This window comes from Rattus norvegicus, chromosome 9, assembly GCF_021556685.1.
Source record: "Rattus norvegicus strain SHRSP/BbbUtx chromosome 9, alternate assembly SHRSP_T2T, whole genome shotgun sequence".
NCBI lineage: Eukaryota > Metazoa > Chordata > Mammalia > Rodentia > Muridae > Rattus > Rattus norvegicus.
Window position 1 is genome coordinate 18538447 of NC_141542.1, and position 26434 is coordinate 18564880.

The 26434-nt window shown below is 41.5% G+C and overlaps 2 protein-coding genes across 15 annotated transcripts in view; both read right to left on the reverse strand.

The window, feature by feature from the left end:
• Positions 1–2750: 2750 nt before the first annotated feature.
• LOC148003387 (uncharacterized) lies at positions 2751–8108 on the reverse strand. The gene is made up of 2 exons (XM_087569104.1): positions 7929–8108; positions 2751–4367 (listed from the first exon to the last, which is right to left on the reverse strand). Exon 2 carries the CDS (start codon positions 4364–4366, stop codon positions 3914–3916), a length of 453 nt encoding a protein of 150 aa, XP_087425230.1. The 5' UTR covers position 4367; positions 7929–8108; the 3' UTR covers positions 2751–3913.
• Positions 8109–15179: 7071 nt separating this feature from the next.
• Positions 15180–26434, reverse strand: part of LOC148003388 (disks large homolog 5-like) — a 28558-nt gene continuing 17303 nt past the window's right edge. For 3 of the 14 annotated variants that reach the window (XM_087568566.1, XM_087568565.1, XM_087568569.1), the window contains 4 exons: positions 22418–22577; positions 20961–21092; positions 20109–20292; positions 15180–15974 (listed from right to left, as the gene is read on the reverse strand). In XM_087568566.1, coding sequence (XP_087424692.1) covers positions 15969–15974; positions 20109–20292; positions 20961–21052 — 282 coding nt within the window. In that variant the 5' untranslated portion in view covers positions 21053–21092; positions 22418–22577 and the 3' untranslated portion in view covers positions 15180–15968. Of the gene's footprint in view, positions 15975–19594; positions 19754–20108; positions 20293–20960; positions 21093–22417; positions 22578–23304; positions 23463–23964; positions 24155–25155; positions 25291–26434 lie in introns of those variants that run through there. The other 11 variants (XM_087568570.1, XM_087568564.1, XM_087568561.1 and 8 more) reach the window with 9 other exon arrangements.

The window sequence follows — 26434 nt, forward strand, 5'->3', positions numbered from 1 at the left end:
CTTCATGATAAAAGTCCTGGAAAGAATAGGAATTCAAGGCCCATACCTAAGCATAATAAAAGCCATATACAGCAAACCAATTGCTAACATTAAACTAAATGGAGAGAAACTTGAAGCAATACCACTCAAATCAGGGACTAGACAAGGCTGCCTACTCTCTCCCTACTTATTCAATACAGTTGTTGAAGTTCTAGCCAGAGCAATCAGAAAACAACAGGAGGTCAAGGGGATACAGATCGGAAAAGAAGAAGTCAAAATATCACTATTTGCAGATGATATGATAGTATATTTAAGTGATCCCAAAAGTTCCACCAGAGAACTACTAAAGCTGATAAACAACTTCAGCAAAGTGGCTGGGTATAAAATCAACTCAAATAAATCTGTAGCCTTCCTCTACACAAAAGAGAAAAAAGCCGAGAAAGAAATCAGGGAAACGACACCCTTCATAATAGACCCAAATAATATAAAGTACCTCGGTGTGACGTTAACTAAGCAAGTAAAAGATCTGTACAATAAGAACTTCAAGACTCTGAAGAAAGAAATTGAAGAAGTCCTCAGAAGATGGAAAGATCTTCCATGCTCATGGATTGGCAGGATTAATATAGTAAAAATGGCCATTTTACCAAAAGCGATCTACAGATTCAATGCAATCCCCATCAAAATACCAATCCAATTCTTCAAAGAGTTAGACAGAACAATTTGCAAATTCATCTGGAATAACAAAAAACCCAGGATAGCTAAAACTATCCTCAGTATAAAAGGACTTCAGGGGGAATCACTATCCCTGAACTCAAGCAGTATTACAGAGCAATAGTGATAAAAACTGCATGGTATTGGTACAGAGACAGACAGATAGACCAATGGAACAGAATTGAACACCCAGAAATAATCCCACACACCTATGGGCACTTGATTTTTGACAAAGAAGCCAAAACCATCAAATGGAAAAAAGATAGCATTTTCAGAAAATGGTGCTGGTTCAACTGGAGGTCAACATGTAGAAGAATGCAGATAGATCCATGCTTATCACCCTGTACAAAGCTTAAGTCCAAGTGGATCAAGCATCTCCACATCAAGCCAGACACACTCAAACTAATAGAAGAAAAACTAGGGAAGCATCTGGAACACATGGGCTCTGGAAAAAATTTCCTGAACAAAACACCAATGGCTTATGCTCTAAGATCAAGAATCGACAAATGGGATCTCATAAAACTGCAAAGCTTCTGTAAGGCAAAGGACACTGTGGTTAGGACAAAATGGCAACCAACAGATTGGGAAAAGATCTTTACCAATCCTACAACAGATAGAGGCCTTATATCCAAAATATACAAAGAACTCAAGAAGTTAGACCGCAGGGAGACAAATAACCCTATTAAAAAATGGGGTTCAGAGCTAAACAAAGAATTCACAGCTGAGGGATGCCGAATGGCTGAGAAACACCTAAAGAAATGTTCAACATCTTTAGTCATAAGGGAAATGCAAATCAAAACAACCCTGAGATTTCACCTCACACCAGTGAGAATGGCTAAGATCAAAAACTCAGGTCACAGCAGATGCTGGTGAGGATGCGGGGAGAAAGAGGTACACTCCTCCATTGTTGGTGGGATTGCAGACTGGTACAACCATTCTGGAAAGTACAACTCAGTCTGGAGGTTCCTCAGAAAATTGGACATTGAACTGCCTGAGGATCCAGCTATACCTCTCTTGGGCATATACCCAAAAGATGCCCCAACATATAAAAAAGACACGTGCCCACTATGTTCATTGCAGCCTTATTTATAATAGCCAGAAGCTGGAAAGAACCCAGATGCCCTCAACAGAGGAATGGATACAGAAAATGTGGTACATCTACACAATGGAATATTACTCAGCTATCAAAAACAATGACTTCATGAAATTCGTAGGCAAATGGTCAGAACTGGAAAATATCATCCTGAGTGAGGTAACCCAATCACAGAAAAACACACATGGTATGCACTCATTGATAAGTGGCTATTAGCCCAAATGCTTGAATTAGCCTAGATGCCTAGAACAAATGAAACTCAAGACGGATGATCAAAATGTGAATGCTTCACTCCTTCTTTAAAAGGGGAACAAGAATACCCTTGGCAGGGAATAGAGAGGCAAAGATTAAAACAGACACAGAAGGAACACCCATTCAGAGCCTGCCCCACATATGGCCCATACATATACAGCCATCCAATTAGACAAGATGGATGAAGCAAAGAAGTGCAGGCCGACAGGAGCAGGGTGTAGATCTCTCCCGAGAGACACAGCCAGAATACAGCAAACACAGAGGCATATGCCAGCAGCAAACCACTGAATTGAGAATAGGACCCCCGTTGAAGGAATCAGAGAAAGGACTGGAAGAGCTTGAAGGGGCTCAAGACCCCATATGTACAACAATGCCAAGCAACCAGAGCCTCAAGGGATTAAGCCACTACCTAAAGACTATACATGGACTGACCCTGGACTCTGACCTCATAGGTAGCAATGAATATCCTAGTAAGAGCACCAGTGGAAGGAGAAGCCCTGGGTCCTGCTAAGACTGAACCCCCAGTGAACTAGATTGCTGGGGGGAGGGTGGCAAGGGGGGGAGGATGGGGAGGGCAACACCCATAAAGTAGGGGAGGGAGGAGGGGGATGTTTGCCCGGAAACCGGGAAAGGGAGTAACACTCGAAATGTATATAAGAAATACTCAAGTTAATAAAAGAAAAAAAAAAAAGAATACGCGGGAACACATGAATCCTTCTGTAGCCAAAATGCTTATATTTATTAATAATAGAGGGCGGCGGGGCGCCAGCATGGTGCGGCTTATATATACCATAGCGGGGCGCATCCACACCTGATTGGTTGCTTACCCATGATCTCATTAGGCACGCCCCAGAGTGGGCAAAGACCTGGCACAAAGGTACTCTTGCACATGCGCATACAATTAACTTCCTGAAAGTAAGTCGGCTGGCGCCATCTTGTAATGGCGAAACTATCTCGGCTTTCCACATGGGGCACAGTGGAAGCCAGCGCCATCTTGTGGTGGCAAATGTTATTGCGGCCCTCTACATCTACCCCTTATTATTTTATTAATTAATATTAAATTATTTTCTAGGCTGGTCTAGGTCTCTGCAGTTATGTCCATCTGCTGTGGCTCCTGTCTTAGGTCGTTCCTCTATGTCACAGCCTTATCTGTCGAAGGGTAACCCTATCGCCACCGGGCCCCATGTACTGTGCATGAGGAAAGTTGCCCATCTATGGATACCACAGTGCTGTGTGACAGTAACTGTTAAGTGACCTAGGGCAAACTCTAAAAAGAGGCCAGCCAGAAAATGAGTTAGTGGGGAAGTCATGATCACCCTATCGCGTGCAATGAGGAAACCTCAGTGATGTGGAAGGGCTGATCAAAGAATCATTGAGTGTCTCTCATCCCAGTGCAATGGATCCACAGATCCATGGGGTGCAAGAGCAGAGAACTCAGATACCGACTAATTTTTGAAGATAGATAACCAAATTTCAGCGGGGGGGGGGGGGGGGGGGCTTGTTCAATGGCCACAAGTGCTTGAGTGACAACGAACTCGTCATTTTTCTGTTGAGATCTGATTTTGCAAACCAACCATAGCATGAACACTAATCCACAGCATAGGGCTGCACCAAACAGAGCCACTCCAGATAAGTAGTGGGCACCTCATCTGGTTCACCTCAGCTGTTACCAGCAAGGGTCATAGTCAAGCCGCTCCTATAATAAAATTTAGAATTCCCAATTGTTAGCAACTACTCCGGAAAGTTCACCCACTGTGCTTCTCTAACCATAGATTGGGGGAGGGTAACTCCAGACACTGTAGACACAATGGCTATAGCAGTAAATGGCTGCTACAATAGCAGCGAAAGTGTCAAGGTCTTTCCCAGGACAGTTCAGGATCAGTCATTCTTCTCTGGAACAACCAGCAGGCAATGGAACCATGTCTGAGATCTGCATAACCAGGACAGAGTTCCCCAGTCCACAGCAGCTTTATGCAGGTGGCATTCCTCTGAAGGTATAGACTGCAAGATGACAACACCAGTTAAGGCACCAAGAGTCACCAGGGGAATGAGGGGGGCAGCAACGGCTGGAGTCCAGTCTTTTACAGCAAGCAGCAGTGCACAGAGGGTCAGAGAGCAGGCCACAGTGGGACGGGACACACGCAGCGGTAACACGGACTGCAGCAACGCCAAAATCTCTGTGATGACAAAAGATGAGGGGGAATCTTCCATCTTCTTCTCAGGGCAGAGGAATGACTCCAGGGACCCGAACCAGGAGAGCTGAATTTTTATGTAACCAGGATCAGCAAGTCTCAGCAACCACCTCTGGCAGCTGTCACACTCTTGTAGCATCCTATAGAAAAAACACAAACATTCCCTCTTCCCCATATACAATATCTGGACAGGGTCATGTCAATATGTGAATCTTTCTATTTCACCTAGGCAGAAGTATGCCTAGTTGTAGGGTGCCATAAAGTTTGGCATCCAAATTTTAAAATTGAAATAAAAGGAGCATTATTTAGCATACAGGGATAACTCCCCCTTTTTATTTATTAAGATATAGTTAAGATATTATTTATTAAGGTAAGTCCTTGAGGATTGAATTGAGGACACTGAGCACTTGTATTTATAAATTGACTTGTATACCAAATTATTGTTTCTAGCATTATTGTTTTGGATATATAAAGAATGAGATTTTTTGACTAATTGTTCCTATGTAAGGCCTATAATCTGACTGGTATCATTGTCCTCCCTTGTTAAGGAGTCTAGGCAATCTAGTTTGAGTTCTTAAATGGTCTGTTAAGGAACAGTACTTAGTGCTCTTAACCACTAAGCCATCTCTTCAGCCCCTCACCAGCTTTATTTACCTAAACATAAGCATTAATTAGAAATGTCAAAACCTGTAAATATTGCCTAGATTTAGTTGTACTAGAAATCCCTGAGTTGGGAGGGTGAGGCTGAAAATTGAAAGTAAGCAAATGGAGTCTTCTTCTTTTCATATTAACTCCATTACCATTTTCAAAGAGCTGGGTCTATGGTTTTGTTTAGTTGTCTGAGCCAGAGCACTGAAAGGACAGTGAGTTGTCAGACAATCACACTGAAATCACTCATTGATTTTAAATAGAAAACCTGTCTCTAGTAAAGAATTAAGTAATTGAAATCAATTTTAAACCACAAGCCATACATTGGCTATCAGTATGTGAATTGAAAGCTTGATTTAAAAACAGTGGCTAAACCACAGAAATTAATAATCTGTGTTGAAGCAGCAGAAACTCAAGAGAATAAACAAGTGATCCAATCATACATGTAGCCTTTTCATTAGCTGAACCACCTATAAACACAGTAAGCTCATTTCCTATGGGTTGTATGCACAAATATATAGGAAGTACAAAAGCATGTAAAGAGTAAAATTATCAATTTTGCCTGAAAAATTTGTATATGTAATAGGCCAAATATCAGTATTTTGTAATAACCAATTTAACTGTTGTTTGGAATAAGATGTTTTACCAGGTTTCTTTTTAAAATACTTCCATGACTCTAGCCTACAATTTTGTATTAACACAACTGAAGCTTTATCTCCAATGTGGATAACAAAGACCTAAGTCCTCTGGTAAGGTGAGGTACTTAGCCAATTAACATATCCTTAGAAGCTTAAAATTAGTTTCAAATATTCTTTTCTGGAGTAGTGCAACAGCTACTCCCCAAATATTAAAGCTTATTTTGAGAGCAAAAGTTTGTAGTAAAAGTTTCCATATACACTGAAAGATTTAAAGTTCTGACTTCTTACATTGAAGAAGTGACAAAATTACATAATATAAGGCTATTAGCCATTCTTTTGTAAAAATTTTTAATGATATCACTTTATGGGCTCTCTAAAATTATAAGCAAGCTCACGAAATGGAAACTCACAATCGCCAGGACGTAAATAAATTGCATAAAAACAATCATCTGAATCAATCTTGAAATGGCAGTTGGAGTAAACAAACTGGCTGTAATGCTCTCACAAGTTTCAAAACCTCATCAATCCTTCGTAAATCTTATAACAATCTCTATCTGTTTGATTTTTTCTTAATTACAAATAAATTTGAGTTAGTCAATGTAACACTGGCAATCCTTAATCACAATCTTTAAGTTCTCCTTGTAACACCAGAACACAGCCACAACTTTGGAAAGTCACCTGAGTCCTGAGTATGTGACTAGGCAGCTGTTCTTGGGGCAGTGGAATTAGCATCAAAATACAGATAACTTCAGGGCAAATCACAACTTTGGAAAGCAAAACTCAACTTCTAACAAACTAGCCTCTAAAATCCAGTCTCCAAAACACCGTTACAAGGTTTGACTGTCAATTCCTACAAATGAATGCACGATGGTGTGGTCTCCAATACCTGAACAAAGAGACATTGCCCTAAAATCTTTTAGAAGCCTGGTTTCTAGAATAAGAATTCCATAAAAATATTATCTCAATTTAGACCTGTTTCCCTAGGTTGGCCCATGTCACATGTGGTCTAGAATGACTTTATCCAAATTAGTTTTAAGCCAACTTTCTGTTACCAATGTTATACCTTTTTAACCATATCTAATAACTTGAAAGACAATAGCCCATAACCAAGGCACGTAGAGCATATTTATACATTTAAAACCAATGAGAAACAAAATTGAAGTGGCTACACATATCTTAATATTTAGACCAAACACCATTTTTACCTTTTTAGCTATGATTTTAAGAGAAGCACCTTGTCACCTGTTGAGTCAAAGAAGAAGTCAGGGATTTTTCTAAGAGAAACAGCTATCAGCTCTTGCACCAAAGAAGCTGAGGAGCTGCTGGCGCCTTTAAGATCAGCTCGTGCAGACGCTTAGCCCCTGGGCAGCTTCTCCAGCTGACCTAGACTCCTGGCTACATGTGCAGGGCTTCAAAGGCCGATAGAAGCTGCTTTTTATTCATTTGTTCCTTTTTGAAACGAGTTAAAACCAAATCAAGATGTGAACGATTGACAGATAAAGTTTTCACCATTTTTTCTTTTGAACATGAAACATAAAACATTTAAGCAACAAGAAACAAAAACCACAGACATAAACTGACATACAGGGACAGCTTGGTGCACCAAGGACAGACAATAGACAAAGAGGGGAAAAAACAGATGGTATCAGCAGAGAGGTAGGATTTTCCCTTTCCCACCACTTCCATGGTGACTATCCACTCGAGTGGAGTTGATATGGACGATGGATTGTCTCAATTCCTGGACTAGTCCATCAATGTGTTGAAACCAAATTCCTGTAAGATACTGAGATATATTACGGGATATCTAAGCAGCCCGACTGACATTCACAAATGGTATGGAAGTGAAACACAGTCCTGAATATTTTTACTCACAACCCAATTACATTAACTCCATCAAGCTGTGCGTGGGCGTTGAGATGTCCTTTTGTTTGATTCTCCTGAATAAATTTTCAGGCGGTCTACCTCTATCAAGTCTGATCAGTATGACTCTGTGAAGCTTCCAGAGCCTAATCACACCTTTTACAAGCACAAAGACAAAATTTTTCTCCTAAAATACTGTGTTCCTTTTATCTCCTCCTTTTTTCTCTCCCGGCATTTTTTCCCCAATCTCTCGCCTCTGAATATCTGAAGTCTTCAGAGGGGACTGTCTGCTTATTATCTTTTTTCCTTGAGCTCTTTAATTTTTTACCCAACGCTGTTTCTGACATGCCGCCTTGTACCTCCTCCAGCACTCTCTGCTTTGCTATTACAGCTGGGCAGCTCCCATGCGACCTCTGACGCCATCTGGCAGTAGCTAGAAACTCAAAGGCCAATAAAGAAAGCCCGAGGGCTGCCAAAATGATAATAAAAACTTCCGCCGCATCTAGCAGGGGAGTGAAGTAGAACAAATCAAGATGCATGTCTCTCAGGGCCTACCTTTTAAACACTACAGTTCTGGATTCCTTCCGCAGGCGGAAGACCCCCTCTTGGCGCCTGGCGATGGCGTGGCATCCCGGGTTCTCGGCACCAAATGTCCCACGCTGTCTCTTGCCAGCAAGAATACGCGGGAACACATGAATCCTTCTGTAGCCAAAATGCTTATATTTATTAATAATAGAGGGCGGCGGGGCGCCAGCATGGTGCGGCTTATATACACCCTAGCGCGGCACATCCACACCTGATTGGTTGCTTACCCATGATCTCATTAGGCACGCCCCGGAGTGGGCAAAGACCTGGCACGAAGGCACTCTTGCACATGCGCACACAGTTAACTTCCTGAAAGGAAGTCGGTTGGCGGGGAGGAGGCCAGTGCCATCTTGTAATGGTGAAACTATCTCGGCCTTCCACGTGGGGCACAGTGGAAGCCAGTGCCATCTTGTGGTGGCGAATGTTATTGCGGCCCTCTACACTGACTCTGTGACACGATGCCAACTAACCTCACATATGTTAGGGTGAAAATCATGTATGAATTTTCTGGGAAGAAATCTGCCTTTTCCTACCATCTGGAGTTATACAACATCACTATGTCAAGCTCAGAATAGAGGGGTGGAGATTGTGGAGGCCATAGAAGTTGAGGATCTTTTCTGATTAAGGCACATATTTTTTCCTATGTAATTATTACTTTGCTCTTTCACTAATGATGGTTGACTTCATTCCTGGCTTGAAGTAAACTGGATTCCAAGGTTTTGGATTAGGGAAGCCCCTCTTTTTGAGATGACAGGCCCAGCAAGGGATCCCACCGCATACAGGTTCCTATTCCCAAGGAAGTTGTTGCTGCAGAATCACAGCATGGGGGCAGCAGCACAGGACATCTCCCAGCTTTCTCTCCTGCAACTGCTGCAACTGTAATAAGGCTGTTTGTTTGTTTGTTTGTTTGTTTGCTTTTTATTGGAAATACCTACAAAGCTGAGCAGAGTCAATACATGCCTTTAATTTCAGGACCCACAAGGTATTTTTTTTGCTTTTGTTTTTGTTTTATTTCGTTTGATTATCTGTAATTGTTTTTAGGATTCTTATTGTTTTCTTTGGTAATTCCCTCTAGCTCTTCACTCTGTACCTAGAATGTGAAGCCCATGCTCTGCATGGGCCTATTATTCATGTTAAGCATTTTATTCTTACCACCAACACCACAGATGATCACATTATTTACTTTCAAATCAGGAAAACAGGTAGAAAGAAGAGAGCTATGTTGTTTGGTCTCAGGTAACCAGCCAATCAGGAGTGTAGGATGGCTTCCCAATGTTTTGGATTAGGTAAGCTTCTGTTATTGAGATGAAAGGCCTCTGCTTAAGCCTCCAGTTGAGTAACAGAGAGCCTGGAAAGACTGAAAGAGTGGTTGTGCCCTGAAGGTGAAGGCTGGCCCATCAGTGAGTCTGCAGCCTGAGGCAGAGTTCTATTGGGAACAGAAGAGCACTTGGCCAGAGATCATAGGGGACTGCATTTTGGTTGAGCCCTGACACCTGGATGAGCAGAGGCCTCCACAGTCCTGATAAAGGGAAACAGATCCACATAGATGTGAGGGAACAGTGGATCTTTGAACTGCATGTTATCTACTTCATATATCTTTGCTGTGAACATAGTATATGTAAATGACAAGGGCATCCTACTTTATCACATCTAGTCTCTCTAGATTTTCAAATGTATGCAAGTTTAAACACAGTAGAGTTAGTTCAGCAATACATTGTGTCCCATTTTGTTAAAGACTTTATTTTATTTCTATTTATATATTTTTTTCTTTTTCACTTTACATCTTGCTCACTGACTACTGATACCTAATTACTCTCTCCCACAATCCTTCTCCAATTCTCCTGGCACAGTCTTCTCTGACTGTATGTGGGCCAAGTGTTTCAGTACCTCCCTTCCTTTAACAAAGCCTTTCCTGGGGGCATTGGTGAGGATGCTGGTTTTGAATGCCTTGGACTTGGCTTCTTCATGCTCCAATTTGCTGGCTTTGGGAAATTTGTGAAGAACTGTCTGTGAACTTGGTACTTCCTCCAGATGGTACACAAGAAGCAATGGTTGTTAATATTTCTGAGAGTATATTTCAATCAAACCTATCCTACTAATATCCTAACAATGACAAAGGTAATGGGAGGCTACACATCTATTCCCTTAGTTTTCAGTTCTTCTCAGAGCAGCAGTGTAGAAGCCCACAAAGCTGGCAAAGTGAAGTGAGGTCACGCAGGGGTCCTAAGAGCACAGTCCTACTATCTTAGAGTAACTCCTAGGGATTTACCATATCCATACACCCATAGCTCCATATGCACTGGACCCCAGGGAAGTGCTCAACATTCATATCTTTTGTCACTCAGTTTGCCACAAATGTTAGAAATCTGAAAAGTTCAGGAAACTTGAAGGTGTGAATAAGTCCCAGTGACTGGAGTAGGCTCAAACAGTCTATGACAACAAAGAACTGATTGAGCATCCAAGAAACAAGACGCTCACCAGGATCATAGTTTTATCCCAGTAAGAAAATTTTAATATTAAGGCTTCAGGTGAAAAGATAAATTAGGAGGTCTAGGCCAAATAGTTTATCCTCTGGCCCCAAGGTTGCAGCCATTCTTTCAGACTTTCCTGGCCCTTTGTCACAGGATCAGAGTTCTCAACAGGAAGCAGGGTTATCTGGAAGGCGCATAATACATATCCACAGATTACTCTTTAGGTACAATCTGATAGGCAATTTCAAGGCTTAACGTGATTCTCTCTGTCACTCTCTCTCTCTCTGTCTCTGTCTCTCTCACTCTGAATCTCTCTCTGTCTCTCTCACTCTGTCTCTCTGTCTCTGTCTCTGTCTCTCTCTCTCTCACACACACACATACACACATACACACAGTTTGTGGCTACAGTCACTTTGCACTCTTTTGTGCACTCTGCCTTTTTTATTGCAGTTTTCTTTTCTCAAACTCCCACTCTCATGCACACGTCTGTTCATTACCCTTTCATTCTCACACACACTCTTCAAACACACCTCACATTCTCTCTCCACTCACTCTTCACATGCTCTTCTCATGCTCTCTCATTCGCTCTCACATTTGTTCTTACATTAGCTCTGTCATGTACTCTCTCATTCACTCCCTGATGCTCTCTCTCATTTACTCTTCACATGTTCTGTAGACTTTCTCTTGCCCCACTCCTTTATTCATGATGCAAAAGCGTGTAGAAAAATGACATTTTATAATCATTGCCAAATCAAATGCAAAGAAAGACTACATCCCACCAAGAACTAAGAATTACAACTGTTCCCCAAAGTTTCAGGCTTGCCCTATACCGAGGCCTGTGGCCAATATAATAATAATAATTGTAAACGTATCATTATTTGAACTTTAACTCTTTACTTTTATACTTCAGAGTCCAAAGCTCCCAGATCAGCTAATTGCATTTTCCTGGACACTCTAATGATAAATGACATAGGCAAAACTGCCAGGCAGTGGCCAGAAAGAATCAAGGTAACCCTTAGCACACTAATTTCACTAGCGTTCTGCTCCTTGCACACAATGACTCTCATAAGGGTTCCAGTAGTTAGACTTAGTTTACTAGTATATTATTTTATATATTCTATACTTCCTTAACCAGTCTATAATATTATGTAAAACTTACTTCCTAACTTCAATAACTTTTTCCTTTCTTAGGGTCCCAATGTTGGCTCTAATTCATTTTCAATTATTTTCTTCAAGCTGTCTTTGCAAGTAAAACCCTAATCTTGAACTACAATTCTGCAGTTATTACATTTTTTCCAAGATAAGAATACACAGTATCCACCTGGGCCACTAGGGCTGTGCTGTGCTGTGCCACTATGCATCAATTTCCAATTGTCTAAGAATCATAACATCAAGGAACATCTAGTTTCACAGAATTCACCAGAGCAGAAGGAGAAAGAAGTAGAAAAGTCAGATATAATACAATAATTGTGCACACCAAGGCCAACTGATAGGCAGTCACACACAAATGAAATCTATACAGCCGTTGTCCAGGGCTAAGGTTTGGAGAAATGGAAACAACCAGTTTTTACAAAGAGCTACTGCGGGCTACTGAGATGTCTCCATTGTATGTTGTCCCCAGCATTAGCCAGAACTCAGACAACAAAGGGAGGTGAAAAGGATACAGATTGGAGAGGAAGAAGTCAAAATATCACTGTTGCAGAGGATAGGGTAGTATACATGGGACACCCCAAAAGTTAAAACAGAGAACTCCTAAGCATGATAAACAACTTCAGCAAAGTGGCTGGGTATAAAATTAACTCAAACAAATCAGTAGCCTTCCTGTACACAAAAGATAAACAAGCTGAGAAAGAAATTAGGGAAATGACACCTTTCATAATAGTCCCAAATCATATAAAAATACCTCAGTGTGACTTTTATCAAACAAGTGAAAGATCTGTGTGACAAGAACTTTATGATATGAAGAAAGAAATTGAAGAAGATCTCAGAAAATGGAAAGATCTCCCATGTTCATGGCTTGGCAGTATGAAGATAGTAAAAATGGCCATTTTCCCAAAGTGACCTACAGTTGCAATGCAATCTCCATCAAAATTCGATTCCAATTCTTCATAGGGTTAGACAGAACAATTTGCAAATTCATTTGGAATAACAAGTAACGAAGAATAGCTAAAACTATCCTCAACAATAAAAGGACTTCCCTGGGAATCACCATCCCTGATCTCAAGCAGTTTACAGAGCATTAGTGATAAAACTGTATGGTTTAGAGACAGGAAGATAGACCAGTGGAATAGAACTGCAGACCCAGAAATGAACCAGCACAACTATGGTCCCTTGATTTTTGACAAAGGAGACAAAAGCATCCAGTGGAAAAAGGATAGCATTTTTAGCAAAGGGTGCTGGTTCAAATGGAGGTCAGCATATGGAGGAGTACAAACCATCCCCTTCTTATTGCCCTGTGTAAAGCTTAAGTCCGGGTGGATCAAGGACCTCTACATCAAACCAGATCACTCAAACTAATAGAAGCAAAAGCAGGGAAGAATCTTGAACACATGGATACTGGAAAAAATTTCCTGAACAAAACACGAATGGCTTATGCTCTAAGATCAAGAATAGACAAATGGGACCTCATAAAGCTACAAAGCTTCTGTAAGACAAAGGACACTGTGGTTAGGACAAAACAGCAACCAACAGATTGGGAAAAGACCTTTACTAATCCTACAACTGATAGAGGGCTAATATCCAAAATATACAAGAACTCATGAAGTTGGACTGCAGGGAGACTAATAACCCTATTAAAAATTGGAGTTCAGAGCTAAACAAAGAATTCATAGCTGAGGAATATGGAGTGGCTGAGAAGCACCAAAAGAAATGTTCAACATCTTTAGTTATGTGGGAAATGCAAATCAAAACAACCCTGAGATTCCACCTCACACCACTTTGAATGGCTAAGATCAAACACTCAGGCTATAGAAGAGGCTTGCACGGAAGTGAGAAAGAGGAACAATCCTCCATTGTTGGTGAGATTGCAGACTGGTACAACCATTCTGGATATCAGTCTAGAGGTTCCTCAGAAAATTAGACATTGCACTAGCTGAGGACCCAGCTATACTTCTCTTGCACATATACCCAAAAGAAGCTCCAACATACAACAGGGCACATGCTCCACCATGTTCATAGCAGCCTTATTTATAATAGTCAGAAAATGAAAAGATCCCAGATGCCCTTCAACAGAGGAATGGAAACAGAAAGTGTGGTACATCTACACAATGGACTACTACAGATATATCAAAAACAATGACTTCATGAAATTCATAGATAAAGAGAACGAACTAAAACATATTTTCCTGAGTGAGTTAATCCAATGACAGAAATACACACATTGTATGCACACATTGATAAGTGGATATTAGCCCAAATGCTCAAATTCTCCAAGATTCACAGACCAAATGAAATTCAGGAAGGATGACCAAAATGCCGATTCTTCACTCCTTCCTTTAAAGGAGAAGAAGAATCCCTATTGAAGGGATAGGGATGCAAAGTTTAAAACAGAGCCTACAGGAATGGCCATTCAGAGTCTACCCCACTTGTGGCCTGTACATATACAGCCTTCAAACTAGATAAGGTGGATGAAGCTAAGAAGTGCAGGCTGATAGGAATTGGATATAGATGTCTCCTGAGAGGCACAGCCAGATCATGTCAAATACAGTGGCAAATGCTAGCAGCAAACCATTGAACTGAGAACCGGACCTCAGTTGGAGGAATTACAGAAAGATTGAAAGAGCTGAAGGGACTTGCAACCCCATAAGGACAACCATGCCTGCCAAGCAGAGATCCCAGAGACTAAACCACTACCCAATCACTATACAGGGATTGTGCCATGGCCTCATCTGCATGTGTATCAGAGGATGGTCTTCTTGGGCACAAATGGAATGAACAGCCCTTGGTCCTGCCTAGGCTGGGAAAGTGGATGGCTGGTGAAGGGAATACTTTTATAGCAGAGGTGGAGGGCGATGGTATTCAGACTTATTTCTGCAAAACAAGGAAGGAATAGCATTTGAATTCGAAATGAAAAATATCCAACTAAAAATCAACAACAACAAAATAGTATTTTGAGCTTCGAATCAAAATAAGCCACAGTCAGGAAACAGAGAATTGTATGCCTATGGTTTTCTTCAAATATGCTCAGGGCCCAGGTAGGTTCTGGGTCCAGGCTGGACCAAGCAGGTTCCTGCCACTGACTGCTCTTCTATTCCTGTTTCCAGAGGCACCATGCAGATTAATATTGGGCCAGAGATGTGGGCAGAGCTGGTCAGAAGTGGCTTTGTTTCCTGTGGTCTCAGGATTATCTGCATTCCTGGGTGTTCATCATTTTCTGCCCCGGGATTTGGGTGCAGGATTCCCGATGGCTTCAAACTCCCTTATACCATGTTTATATGTCCTGGGAGGTGTTACAGAAAAATTAATGTTTATCCTATTAATTTGGTCAAAACTGTCATCGACAGAGTATAATTTAGAGGTAACTATATATTTGACAGCAAGCATACACAGTGGGTAATGTATGCATGATGAAGTTGAAATTCAGAGTTGGAAACACAGTGAACAGTGACTGTATGACTGCCTTTGAATCTCAGTCTGACTGGGAAGTGATTTGATGCCCAGTCCCCATGAGAATGCAGAGATCCATCCCTCCCTGATAGCTGTGGGACTTCAGATGTTGACACTAATGATCAATAAAGAAGGTTCTTAAGAGTGAAGAGTTTGAGATTACTCCTTTATTGACCAGAATACATCCAATTTACTTGATAGTAACCAGATGCAGGTAGTCAATATATACAGTCTATATCCTTATCAAAATAGAAAAGCAAATGAAAAAAACAACAACAGATAAATAAGAAATCTTCAAATGAATAGAAGGAAAACCAAATAACCAAAACAATTAAAAATTAACCAAACTTTAAATAGAGGAATTGCACTAAGCATTTTTTGCTGCTCCTTTTGCAGAATAGACTTATAGCCTGTGGCTTGCCTTGGAGACATAGTAGACAAGCAGTTAGTGATGGTAATAATCTTTTCAAGAGGAGTGGAAGTAGGACTGTTTTGTTGGAGTGGGGGTATTAAGGAAAAAGCCTACCAATACTGAGTATAAATGATATTACAGACTTTGTCACAAAGACTTTCCAATATTGTGAACTGATCTCCATGAAACTCTTCTGGATGACCCATCAGGACAAGTACAAATTTACACGTGCACAGTCTTTCTGGATGACCAGCAGCTCTTGATTGATGTGCATCAGCACTTCTCTGAGTCCCTCAAAAAGTGTACACTTGCTGGAGAGAGGCAAGGTGAAAATACAGCGTATTCAATCCAAAGAAATCAAACTAAAGGAGGAAAATGCAGTCCACAATTGCTATGGACACTACAGATGAGACGCAATAGTGGTGTATTTGCTGTGCACACTTAGTTCTCCTCCTGTAGCTCTTCTCTCCAAGGGACTTCTTGTCCTGGACTGTGTCATGTTCGAGTTTCTGCTGGAGAATTTCAGACCTAGTAGAGCAAGGGAAAAAAGGTTTAGTGAGTGGTTGTCAATTCAGCTCTCCCTCTTACATCAGCTCTATTCAGTTGGACAATCCAGCATGACCTGTCAGCTGAGGTCAGTCCCTGCATCCCCAAGTGTCATAGAGTACCTGGGCTTGGATTTATATCTCAACTTTCAAACTGCTAGAATTTGAACTGTGGACTATGCACTGTACTGGGATTAAGAGAAAAATGAGCATTTTTTCCCACTGGTCCAGGTATATGACATTGAATAATAACATTTTAGCTATGTCTGAATCTGAGTTCAAGAGAGGTATGAGCAACCTAGAATACCATGTGGATTCTTTCTGGAGAACATGCCCAGAATTGAGGTGAAACTTCTGATTATGTTAGCACTGAAGGAACCCGTCTAGTTTCCATTTGTAACCACTGTATCTGCAAATACACAGAGAAGCCATCTCACTTCAAATTCATGCTCACCGCACAGATCCTGTAATCACTGAGAATGTGCTCCATGCAAATCTTCCCAGCGTACACACGGACATTAAAGGTGATTGTGATGTAGAAACAGAACAGCACCCCTGTAAGTCTATGGCTAGTGTAAGGCAATTTGTGAGAGGACAGAAGAGAAAATGTCCTCAGATCTTTCCGGAGAGATCACAGGAAGAAAGGAGTAGAACATAGCAAGAAATCCAGAGGATCATATATATTGTTTCATGGGCAAAATTCACATGAACTGTACCAGAACAATACTCTGAGTAGCTCTTTAACTGCCTGAAGCTGAAATCCAGGTGGGGTGGTCATCCACCCAAAAAGGGTATTTATATAGGGAAGGATATTCAAATGGCTTCTTCCAGCCTGTGTTCCTACCTGAACATTAATGCTTAATGTAAAGATTCCCCAGGATTCGCTGGAGGCATAAAAACAAATGTTGAGTGGGATATGTACATAGTGGCCAGAGCCTATAGACAGCTCAGTCAGTGATGTGCTGTCCTCCCATAAACCGTCATAGACTCAGGGTTCTTCCCCATTAACAATCTGGCTTAGCAAGTCCCAAAGGCTGTGTAGAGCTGTCTTGTTGCTCAGCAAAGGATCATATGTTGGTGGTGGACTAGACTCTTGTTCTTGTTCACTCTTTCAGACTTTCCCCAAAGTGTGCAACTTCTTCTAATCGGAGCTGTCTTTACCATAGCCTGAGTGACTTCATGCCCAAAGCTAGAATCATAGGAAATCTCCATAACCAGGATCCAAATCAACAAATTTTCTCCCTGTAATGTGATTGTTCCACAGATAATTTGATAAGTAAGTAAAAGCTTGCATGGATTATCTCACACTGAATCAGAATCTATGGAAGGGCTCCATCGTATGGTACACTTTTACTCCTTGGCTGATGGACGTCTGGATAGATTCTCCTTCAAGGTTACTCTGGGACCACTACAACATTGATGCTCCCTAGTTGCAATGGCAATACCTACTCCTTGTTGTGGAATCACTGGGTTAACTAAAACTTCTGTTCCACTTTCTGAACATGGCTTCTCATAGGGCTACCTGTTCTTACACTGTCAGACCCATTTGAAGCTCATCATTTCTCCTAACACACTGAGGCTGAAATTAACTGAGAGAAAATGATGTTGATTGACAGCACTTGCAGAATGCTACACAGAGAACATAGAGGAGCGCTTTGGATTAACTGTGCACCTAAAGGGATTTCCTGAAACTGCCCTATTCTTGCACCACAGCATAGCTATGGGACTTTTTCTGGATGACGATACAATTCCAAGCAACTCAAATTCTCAATGAATAAAATCCAAGCCAAACATCTAGGGGAAGTTGTAGTGTGCCAAGGTAGCTCGAAAGAAATGGTAGCAGGCAATGTGGAAAGCAACCTTGGAGAAGACACAGTGAGTGACATAACCTTCCAGTGGGCTTTCACAATTCACAAAGAACAGAGAAGCAGAATAAACTCATGGATTTTTCTAGAGAAGCCTTGCCCTTGCCTCCCAGTACTCCATTCCTTTGATGTGCTCCAAAGGATTTCAATGCAGATCAGTAGTTTTGCCCCTAATCACTTGAAAATCTAACTTTACAGGTGTTTTTGTGTCCTCTTTTTGGGGGTTGCATTTCTAAAGGATTGTATTGTCCTGCTTCTACACCATAACTAAAAGGGACCTGCAAGCTCTAGGCCTGTACCATTTGTTACCCCTGTGAAACACGACTCACTTGAACATATTTCCACTCCTCCCCCAGACTTCACAAGATAATTCTGTTCTGAAATTTTTGGAAACAGAATAAATTAGTAATTTAAGTGTCCTTTTGCTGTACAGAGCTAGATGGAGATGCTAAATGACTGGGCAGCTCTATTTCATGTTTCATGGATGTAAAGTGAACGCTTAGAGTACTTTTCTCATGAAACTTGGAAATAGAGGGAAACACACGTTCACTACTGCAAACACACACACACACACATATACCCACACACCACACACACACACACACAAACACACACACACACACACAGACATACACAGATACTCACTTGCACGCACAAATGAAAACTTTGATCTTGTGCAGCACATTTCCTGTTGAGTGAGGAATTACTGGGAACAATGCTGTGCACAAGTCTCTTAGACTCAAGCAGGCTGTGCTGCCCTGGCCTGTACTCATTTCCACTTCAGGAAACCTTTCTATGCAGATACTTGCTGGTCCGACAAGTAAGTTACATGTTCTGCACAGATAGCCTAAACAACACAACATCAAATCCCCAAGAGAGAGATTTCTAGGAAAAGACTCCATCAAGCGCTATGCTGACTCATCATAGGCCCCTCACTAAAACTACCCTGTTTCCTTCATAGAAGACTTTGGAAGCATCAGAGAAGACAGTAACTAATGGTCAGTTCCCAGGAACTTTTCATCACATTAGAGTTCATGTGATATTAAAACAACCTCAATGTCAGTCAGAAAAAGGCTAAATAAATAACATACAGTGAATTTTCTGGAATGCAGCACTGTGTACAATATTGGGAGGGAATCTATCCTGTGAGAATGCAGTGCCCATGATATAGTCAGCAAAGAAATGTCAGCAGAGGGATGCACTCTAGGATTCCATGCAATATCATGGTGAAGCCAATAAGACAATCCAGAAACTTCCCGGGCGATAACTCTGTTCAGGTAAAGTGAAGAAATCTAATCCTTATTTTTAAAATAGCTGAAAGGTTTAAGAATGTGTTGAGAAAAATAAGAGAGGGGGCTCCACTTGGAACTGGACGAATGATGCAAAGACTGCTGCCCAGCACAAAACAGGAAGCTTCATGTTTGTTGAGAGACCTAGGCTTAAAGGACTAAGTTAGATAATGACTGGACAAAACTGCATGTCATGAACTGGCCTCCCCGCATGCTCCCTAAGATGCAGGTCAGCACAGCAATGCACCTTTCTTGAAAATTGGGGGTATATACTGATAACTTTGTTCTTGAAGTCTCAAATCTCTCATGGCAACCCTCAGCCTTTGAGAAACCTTTTCCACATCCTTGCTCTTCTAACCAGCTTCAGGTTGTAAGGCCCAGTTATGAACTCTGCAGGAGCACTCAAATAAGACAGGACTGACATGCTGATACACAGGCTCTGTAGTTACCCAAGATCTATGAAGCATGAAGTCACCATCTTCATATACAGGGACATGAGGGGAGGAAGAACAAAAGCCACCACAAATGAAAATGAGAAGCATTTCTTTGGCATTTCCACCAGGCTCTCCTCCTTGAAAACTACTTACTTCCTGAGTCTCACACGAACCCTGTAAAAAAAATGAGCTCCAGGCTTTTGCTTCATCCCTCAAAGCCCTGTTCTAGTCTAAAGAGGGGTTCCCACATACCACCCTCCATACATAATGGCATGTAGTGCTGTGCTGTGTGATCAACCTATCTCCCTTAATGAAGTGCAGATTCTCAAAGAGCAGGAGCATTTGCTTTCCAAACATGCAGTTTCTTGAAAAGGGGCTATCTCAACAGAGGGCCTTGTAAACCATCACATGAATGAACACTTGGATGAGACCTAGGTCAGGACATGGATCAGTCAATAGACAGTTACATTGGTTTGTCTATGGTTATGGTAAGACATGAGGACAACCTGACCCTGAGGCCTAACCCTACCTGCTGTTGCTTGGCACTGGGGTCACAGATGTTCATTCCGGCCTCTTCACAGAGCCTCTTTGCCTCCACAGAGGATGCTGGCCGTTCAGTCTGCTCCACCAGCAGTTCTCTCTTCTCATTCAGCAAAATCTGTATATTGTTCTTCAATTGAGTTTGTTCACGCAGGAGCTGGGAGTGCCTGATGCTGAACCACAAACAAAAAATGGTAAATCCCAGCCAGCTTCTATTTGCCTGTCACTCCTGCAAGTCCAATCATCCCTTCAAGGGTCCTCATCCTCAGAAATCCCCAGAATAGAGCCACACTATACAAGTTAGCACCAATTAGAGGAGGTCAAATCCAGAGGGCACATTCCACAAGAATCAAAGTACTTCTGAAAATCCTGGCACTAAGACGGTTTATATAAATCAAGGAAGAAGAGATGGTCCATAAGGGAGCTCGTATGTCCATGGTATGGTGAAACCATCTTCACGTTGTGGGAAAAGCCCCTCTGAGGGCTAGTTGAAGACCCAATAGCTATACAATCTTTCCATGTGTTTCTCATGGATCACAGATATTTAAATCTCCTGTCAGAGTCCTAGAGATTCAGAGTTGATTGATATTCCCATCATGGTGCAAAACTTTTCTATCTAGAGGATCTTTAACGGGGAAAATAACAATTGGAGGGTCTTCTACACCCTTCACATGTACAACAACTGAGTCCCAGAGCTATAAATCTAAGACCCTTGCCAGGAGGCAGCCTTCTTGTTAAGAGTCAGACACTACAGAACCAGAGCCCTGACTTTTGTTAAAGTCATACAGGACAGAAGCATTCCCTGCCTAGTGCTGGATTCTCATCTCTGTCAGCGACTCACCGGTAGGAACTGTTCACTTGTATGAGCTCCTTGTACCTCTCCATGGCATCACTTATTGAGTTGGTCATCATTTGCATAGCCATCATTCTCATCTCATGTTCAGATTGAAGGACTGGCAATTCGACATGCAGCCTGGGTTAGGCCAAAGGAACAAATAATGTTTTGAACTCACGATTTCAGAATTAGGTGAAATGTAAATAAAAATATATAATAAAAAATTTCAAATTCAAGGAATGGTGGAAGGGAAGAAAATGGCAAACTCAAAAACCAGACCAAAACCCAACAGTGAGACTCAATCCACAGAAAATATTTCTATGTAAATAAGCAAACATTTGTTTTGAAATAAGGACTCCTTGGAATCCTGAGAGATATGGTTCTGCAAAGACTCACTATATAGGAAGGGGCAGAGCCTGAGAGCTGCGTGTTTGGGAATAACAACAGTCAAGACCACAGTGACCATTTCTAGGTCACAATAAACAATCCCTGGATAGTTAAAAAATAAAAAAACTAAAGATCAAAGCAGGTGAAACAAATTAGGTAAAATCAGGCTGTTCTCTCTATTACTTAAACTCAGTATGTACCACATACTTGCTCCTTCAAAGTATTTGTACTGGTTAAGTTTATTATCCTGGGCACAGGACAACAGAGTCACGGTACCAGTTGGAGGGACCTGACCTTCAAGAGCTGGCCAGGTGAGCATGATGGAATTGACTAGTTCAGGAAGAAGATTCCTCCAGTCTGTGCCACAGCTTTGGGCCCAAGAGAAAGCTGTGATGACATTTCTCTTGTTTTGAAAGCAGGTATACTCAATCCTTTGTTTCTATCATTACATGAATTCCCAGAGGGCATAACTAAGTTTGACAGGGAAGAGGATTTATAGCACCTCCTCCCCTCGGGAGGGTCCTGTGTGCCACCAACGTATACAGAAGGAGCAAAGTGCTCTTTTGATCAGTGTGGGCCTCCACGTACTCATCACTATCATGACCTGCAAAGTGTTGATCAAACAAATCCTCAGACCCCATCAAAGGTCCCAGACCTCCTGATCCTGATAAAACACCACATATACTTCCACATACATACATAGCAACCCATATCCAAACACATGTAGAATGCCAACTACATCCATGGAGGTGCCATAGAATCAGTGTATAATGAACAAATTCAGAGGAAAGAGTGATGACGTGCAGGCATTTCATTCACACACACAGTTCCAGCAAGTGTGACCAGGTCCTTCTAGCTGTTGACAGAACCAATGCTAATCCAAGAGGCTCAGGGTCAAGTACAAAAGAGGTTGACCCTAAACACACAGCACCTAGCTTATCTCACAAGCAAATGCCTGCCAAATCTCCTTAAAATCCAGGATGAGAGGTGAAACTCTCTCATGCTATGAGGAAATCTTGAGGTAGCAGAGAGAGAGAGCTCAAGACAATGAACAGGTTATTGGGCATAATGACTACCTGTGGTCCCACTCATCATAGATATAAAGATCCAGGATTTGATAAAGTTCATCCCTCTCGAATTGACACTTCTTAATTTCAAATTTGAGTTCCTCCAGTTCCTTTAGACACTCCTCTTGCTTACTGATGACATTTTGGGATGATGCCTTCCTACCAAAACCTGTAGACAGATAAACCCAAGTGAATTTCCATATTTGAACCAATGGGCAGAATAGATCATTCTGAATCCGAAAAGGACGTTGAGGAAGGGGAAATGGTAGAGACTAGGTGAATCCCTGAAAGAGCAGAAGAGCTTTCTTAAAGGTTGATTCTTAAGCTATGTCCCTCTTCCCAACCTCTAATGCCATACACGTGCAACACTCACTATTACACAACCCCCGGCACTGAAAGTTATAATCTGACTGAGACATAAACATCTGGGACATTGTTATCTCATATCAGATGTGGTGCAGATAATCCTGGAGTTCATAATGAGTTCATAATGCTTAGCACCGTCAAGCTCTAACCAAGTGTGGTCCAGCCCAAAGTGTCTGAGAACTCAATTCATGACTAGGGTGCATCCTTCCTTGTTCTCGCCATCAGAGACTTATGTAACCTACAGTAATCTTGAGGATGAAGGGCTTCAACTCCCAACCATGGATGGTCACATTGTTAATCTCACAGTGCCTCCTCCTGCCAATCATTGACACTCACAGTTAAAAAGCTTCAAGATAAGACACTGAAGTCTTACAACTTTATAGCTTTCTCTCAAATTAAAGATCAGGAACTCCTGACTCTTGGTTTGCCTTTGAAAAATCCCAAGGCTCCTGCTTGTAAGGCCTAGTCTTAGAAGGCACATCTCAAACCTACCTCCTTGAGGATGTTCCCCAACTCTGCCCAGGACTCACCAAGCTTTCCCCAGAATGATTTCCTCCTTCCTGTTTCACTAGAGAGGGGGTCAGCTTCCCTCTGACCTGGTGCAGTCTCTCCTTGATCAACACTTTCCTTCCGAAATAGCCTGAGCAGCTGGCGAAACATGCCTGCTTGTGAACCCAAAGGGAACTGAAGTAATATCCCAAAGGCAGTTGGTGTCACCACAACACTGGTGACATCACAGAAGATTCTAGGGATCTCTTAGATACAATAGAGTGTCCAGTGAACGGCTTACTGGTGATATCACTGGAAAATTCTATGGCCTACCTGCTAACCAGCTTTCCCCACACTGATGAATTTTTGTGGGTACCCTTTCCTCCAGTCTCCCATGTGTCACTGGGAATACCATTTGGAAACCTCTATTTCAAAGCTAGATATGTCTCTCTGCTTCATTAGAAGTCAACAATCCTTTTGCTGCGGAGGGTTGCTTACAACCCTGAATTGGAGAACAGATTTTTCTTAGCACCCAAATCTCTAGGGACCAAGGAGGAGGGAGATTTTTCTTAAAAGTAAATCTACTACTCGAGACAATGCATGTGACATGTCTTTCGATTTCTAAGCTTTTCCCTTTTTGTGGAGGCCAATATATTTCTTCTATACCTCTGAGTGTATAAAACCTGGAAATATTTGCTTACTGTGCAGTCCTTGAAAGCCGACATTGTTTCCATTTACATATCCATGTATTTCACAAAATCAATGGTCTATAATCCTATTTGTTTGCAATAAAAACTCCTTTTACTTGGGAACATAGGGATCAACTACAGGGCATATATAAAATAATAAATTTCTCTCCGTTTTATATATTATGTAGGCCATCCTCCCTTTCTGAAATATAAAAGAAAATTAAATTGGACATCAGTGAACAAATGTCAACCAGGACCTTGTGTTACTACATTGTAACCACATAGCCATCCCTTCTCCATTATCATTCTTCCTGAATAGTCAAGTCTAGGCATGAGAATATTGGGTACTGCACCAAGATCTTTTACTTGTAGCAAACATAAGAATCAGGAGGATGGTAAGGGAGTGGAATGGCCTGAGTTCAGGTTGAACCTCAATTTTAATGGGTCCATACGTTCAGGAGGGAGTCCATTTGGCATTGTGATATATGGATTCTGTCCTCTTATCATAGGTGTTATAATAATTCAACATGAATGTGTGCTATAATGCCACCCCACCTCAGAGATGTAAGAGTGAAAATCATGTCTGACTTTTCCTGGAAGAACTCTGCCTTTTACTCCCATCTGGAGTTATACAACATCACTATACAAAGCTCAGAAGAGAGGGGTGCAGATGTGCGCGCCTTAGAAATTGAGGATCTTTTCTTCTGATTAAGCCACTTGTTTTTCCTATGTAATATTTCCCTTGCTCTTTTAGTAATGGTGACTGACTCCTTTCCTGGCCTGAGGAAAACTGGAGTCCAATCTTTTGGATTACTGAACCTTCTATTTTTGAGATGACAGTCCCACCAAGGGTCCTACTGCATACAGAAGGTATGAATAAGTCTCAGGGCCTGGAGTAAGTTAAAAAGGTCTGTGACAACAAAGAACTGATTAAGAAAACAAGAGCCCAGCTGCTCATCAAGATCACAGTTGTATGATAGTAAGAAAATGTGAATAGGGCATCAGGTGACAAGATAAATTAATTAGGAGGTCATAGGCCTAGAAGGGGTAGCCTTTGCTCTCAGTGGAGCTGCCATTCTTTCTGCCATTCCTCGCCCTCTGCCACAGGACCAGAGACTTCCCCATACAACTGGCTGGCCTTGCCAAAGACCTGGCAGGGCTTCTCCCTGTAGAATAGGACACATAGAGTCCTTGAGGACTCACCAAGAAGTCTCCTCCACACAGGTTCCTTGTTGTCAAAGGGAAATGTTCCTGCAGAATCCTGCCATGGCAGCAGGAATTTCAACCAGGCTGCTCTTGGTCCAGCTCACTGGGTGCAGGCCTGAGGCCCAGGGGTATCTGGGGAAAGAAGCAGCACGCACTACCTCACAGCTCTCCTTTGTTGGATGCAACTGCTAGGACTGTCATGGGATTTTTGTTTCTTGTGTGTTCATTAGAAATACCTACAAAGCTGATTAAAGTTGCAACATGCCTTCATACCCAGCATGCAGAATGTTTTTACATCATTTTTGTTCCTGTTTTATGTTTGGATTTTGCTTTTTAATCCCCTCAGGAAATTTCCCTGTGCTTAGAATGTTAAGCACATGCTCAGGAGGGATCGATTATTCAAGTTCGGCAAAGCTTTTGTTCTCACCATCACTCCACAGATGATGCCATTACGTACTTTGAAATAAGAAAACAGTTATAGAGAAGTAAATTAACCTGTAAGCTATCACAGAAGAAACACATCATGATTGTGGAATGGCACCCCAGTATTTTGTATTTCCTAAGTTATTTTTATTTTAAACTTTTTTATTGGATTTTTTTGGGTACATTTCATCTTTTTTAAATCCTTAAAGGTATCTTTTATTCCTATCGTGCCATTTACAAGGTGGAATTTCACCTGTAATTGTTAGTCTAGATAGTTTAGTCAATGGCTTAGATATCATCTTGGCCTAGTTTCCTTGGCATAAGCTGAGTTAGAAGCAGACTCAAAGGTTCAGGACCAACAAATAATGAATTCCACTACATCTGGATCCCTAGCCTCACAGCCAGGAAGGGACTGGATTTCCATTCACTATTTAAGAAAAAGATGCAGTTCATTAACATGTAAAAAATTTCTCAAGTATATTAAAGTGTTTACATGGTCATACAGTTTTTCAAATACCTGGCATTCATCTTTTTCCAAAACCTAAAAGATCTTTCTTATTCACATTTTTTTGATTATTTTTTGGTACTAGTATCATTTTTTTAAATTTCAGTTTTTTTAATATATATATATGTTTTATTCAAACGTTATTCCCTTTCCCAGCTTTTGGTACATAAGCCCCCCTGCCGTGCCCTCTCCCATATGTATGGTCCCCCAATCCATGCCCCTTAGAAATCCCTTCCCGGACATTTCCCTGCACTCAGGGTCCAAACTTGTTAAGAACAAGGGCTTCCCCTTCCACAGGTGCCCCAACAAGGATATTTTCTCCTACATATGCAGTTGGACCCCTGGGTC

Excerpts from the sequence above, each read along its gene's own strand:
- LOC148003387 (XM_087569104.1), bottom strand. The coding sequence starts at position 4,366 with ATGCTACAAGAGTGTGACAGCTGCCAGAGGTGGTTGCTGAGACTTGCT.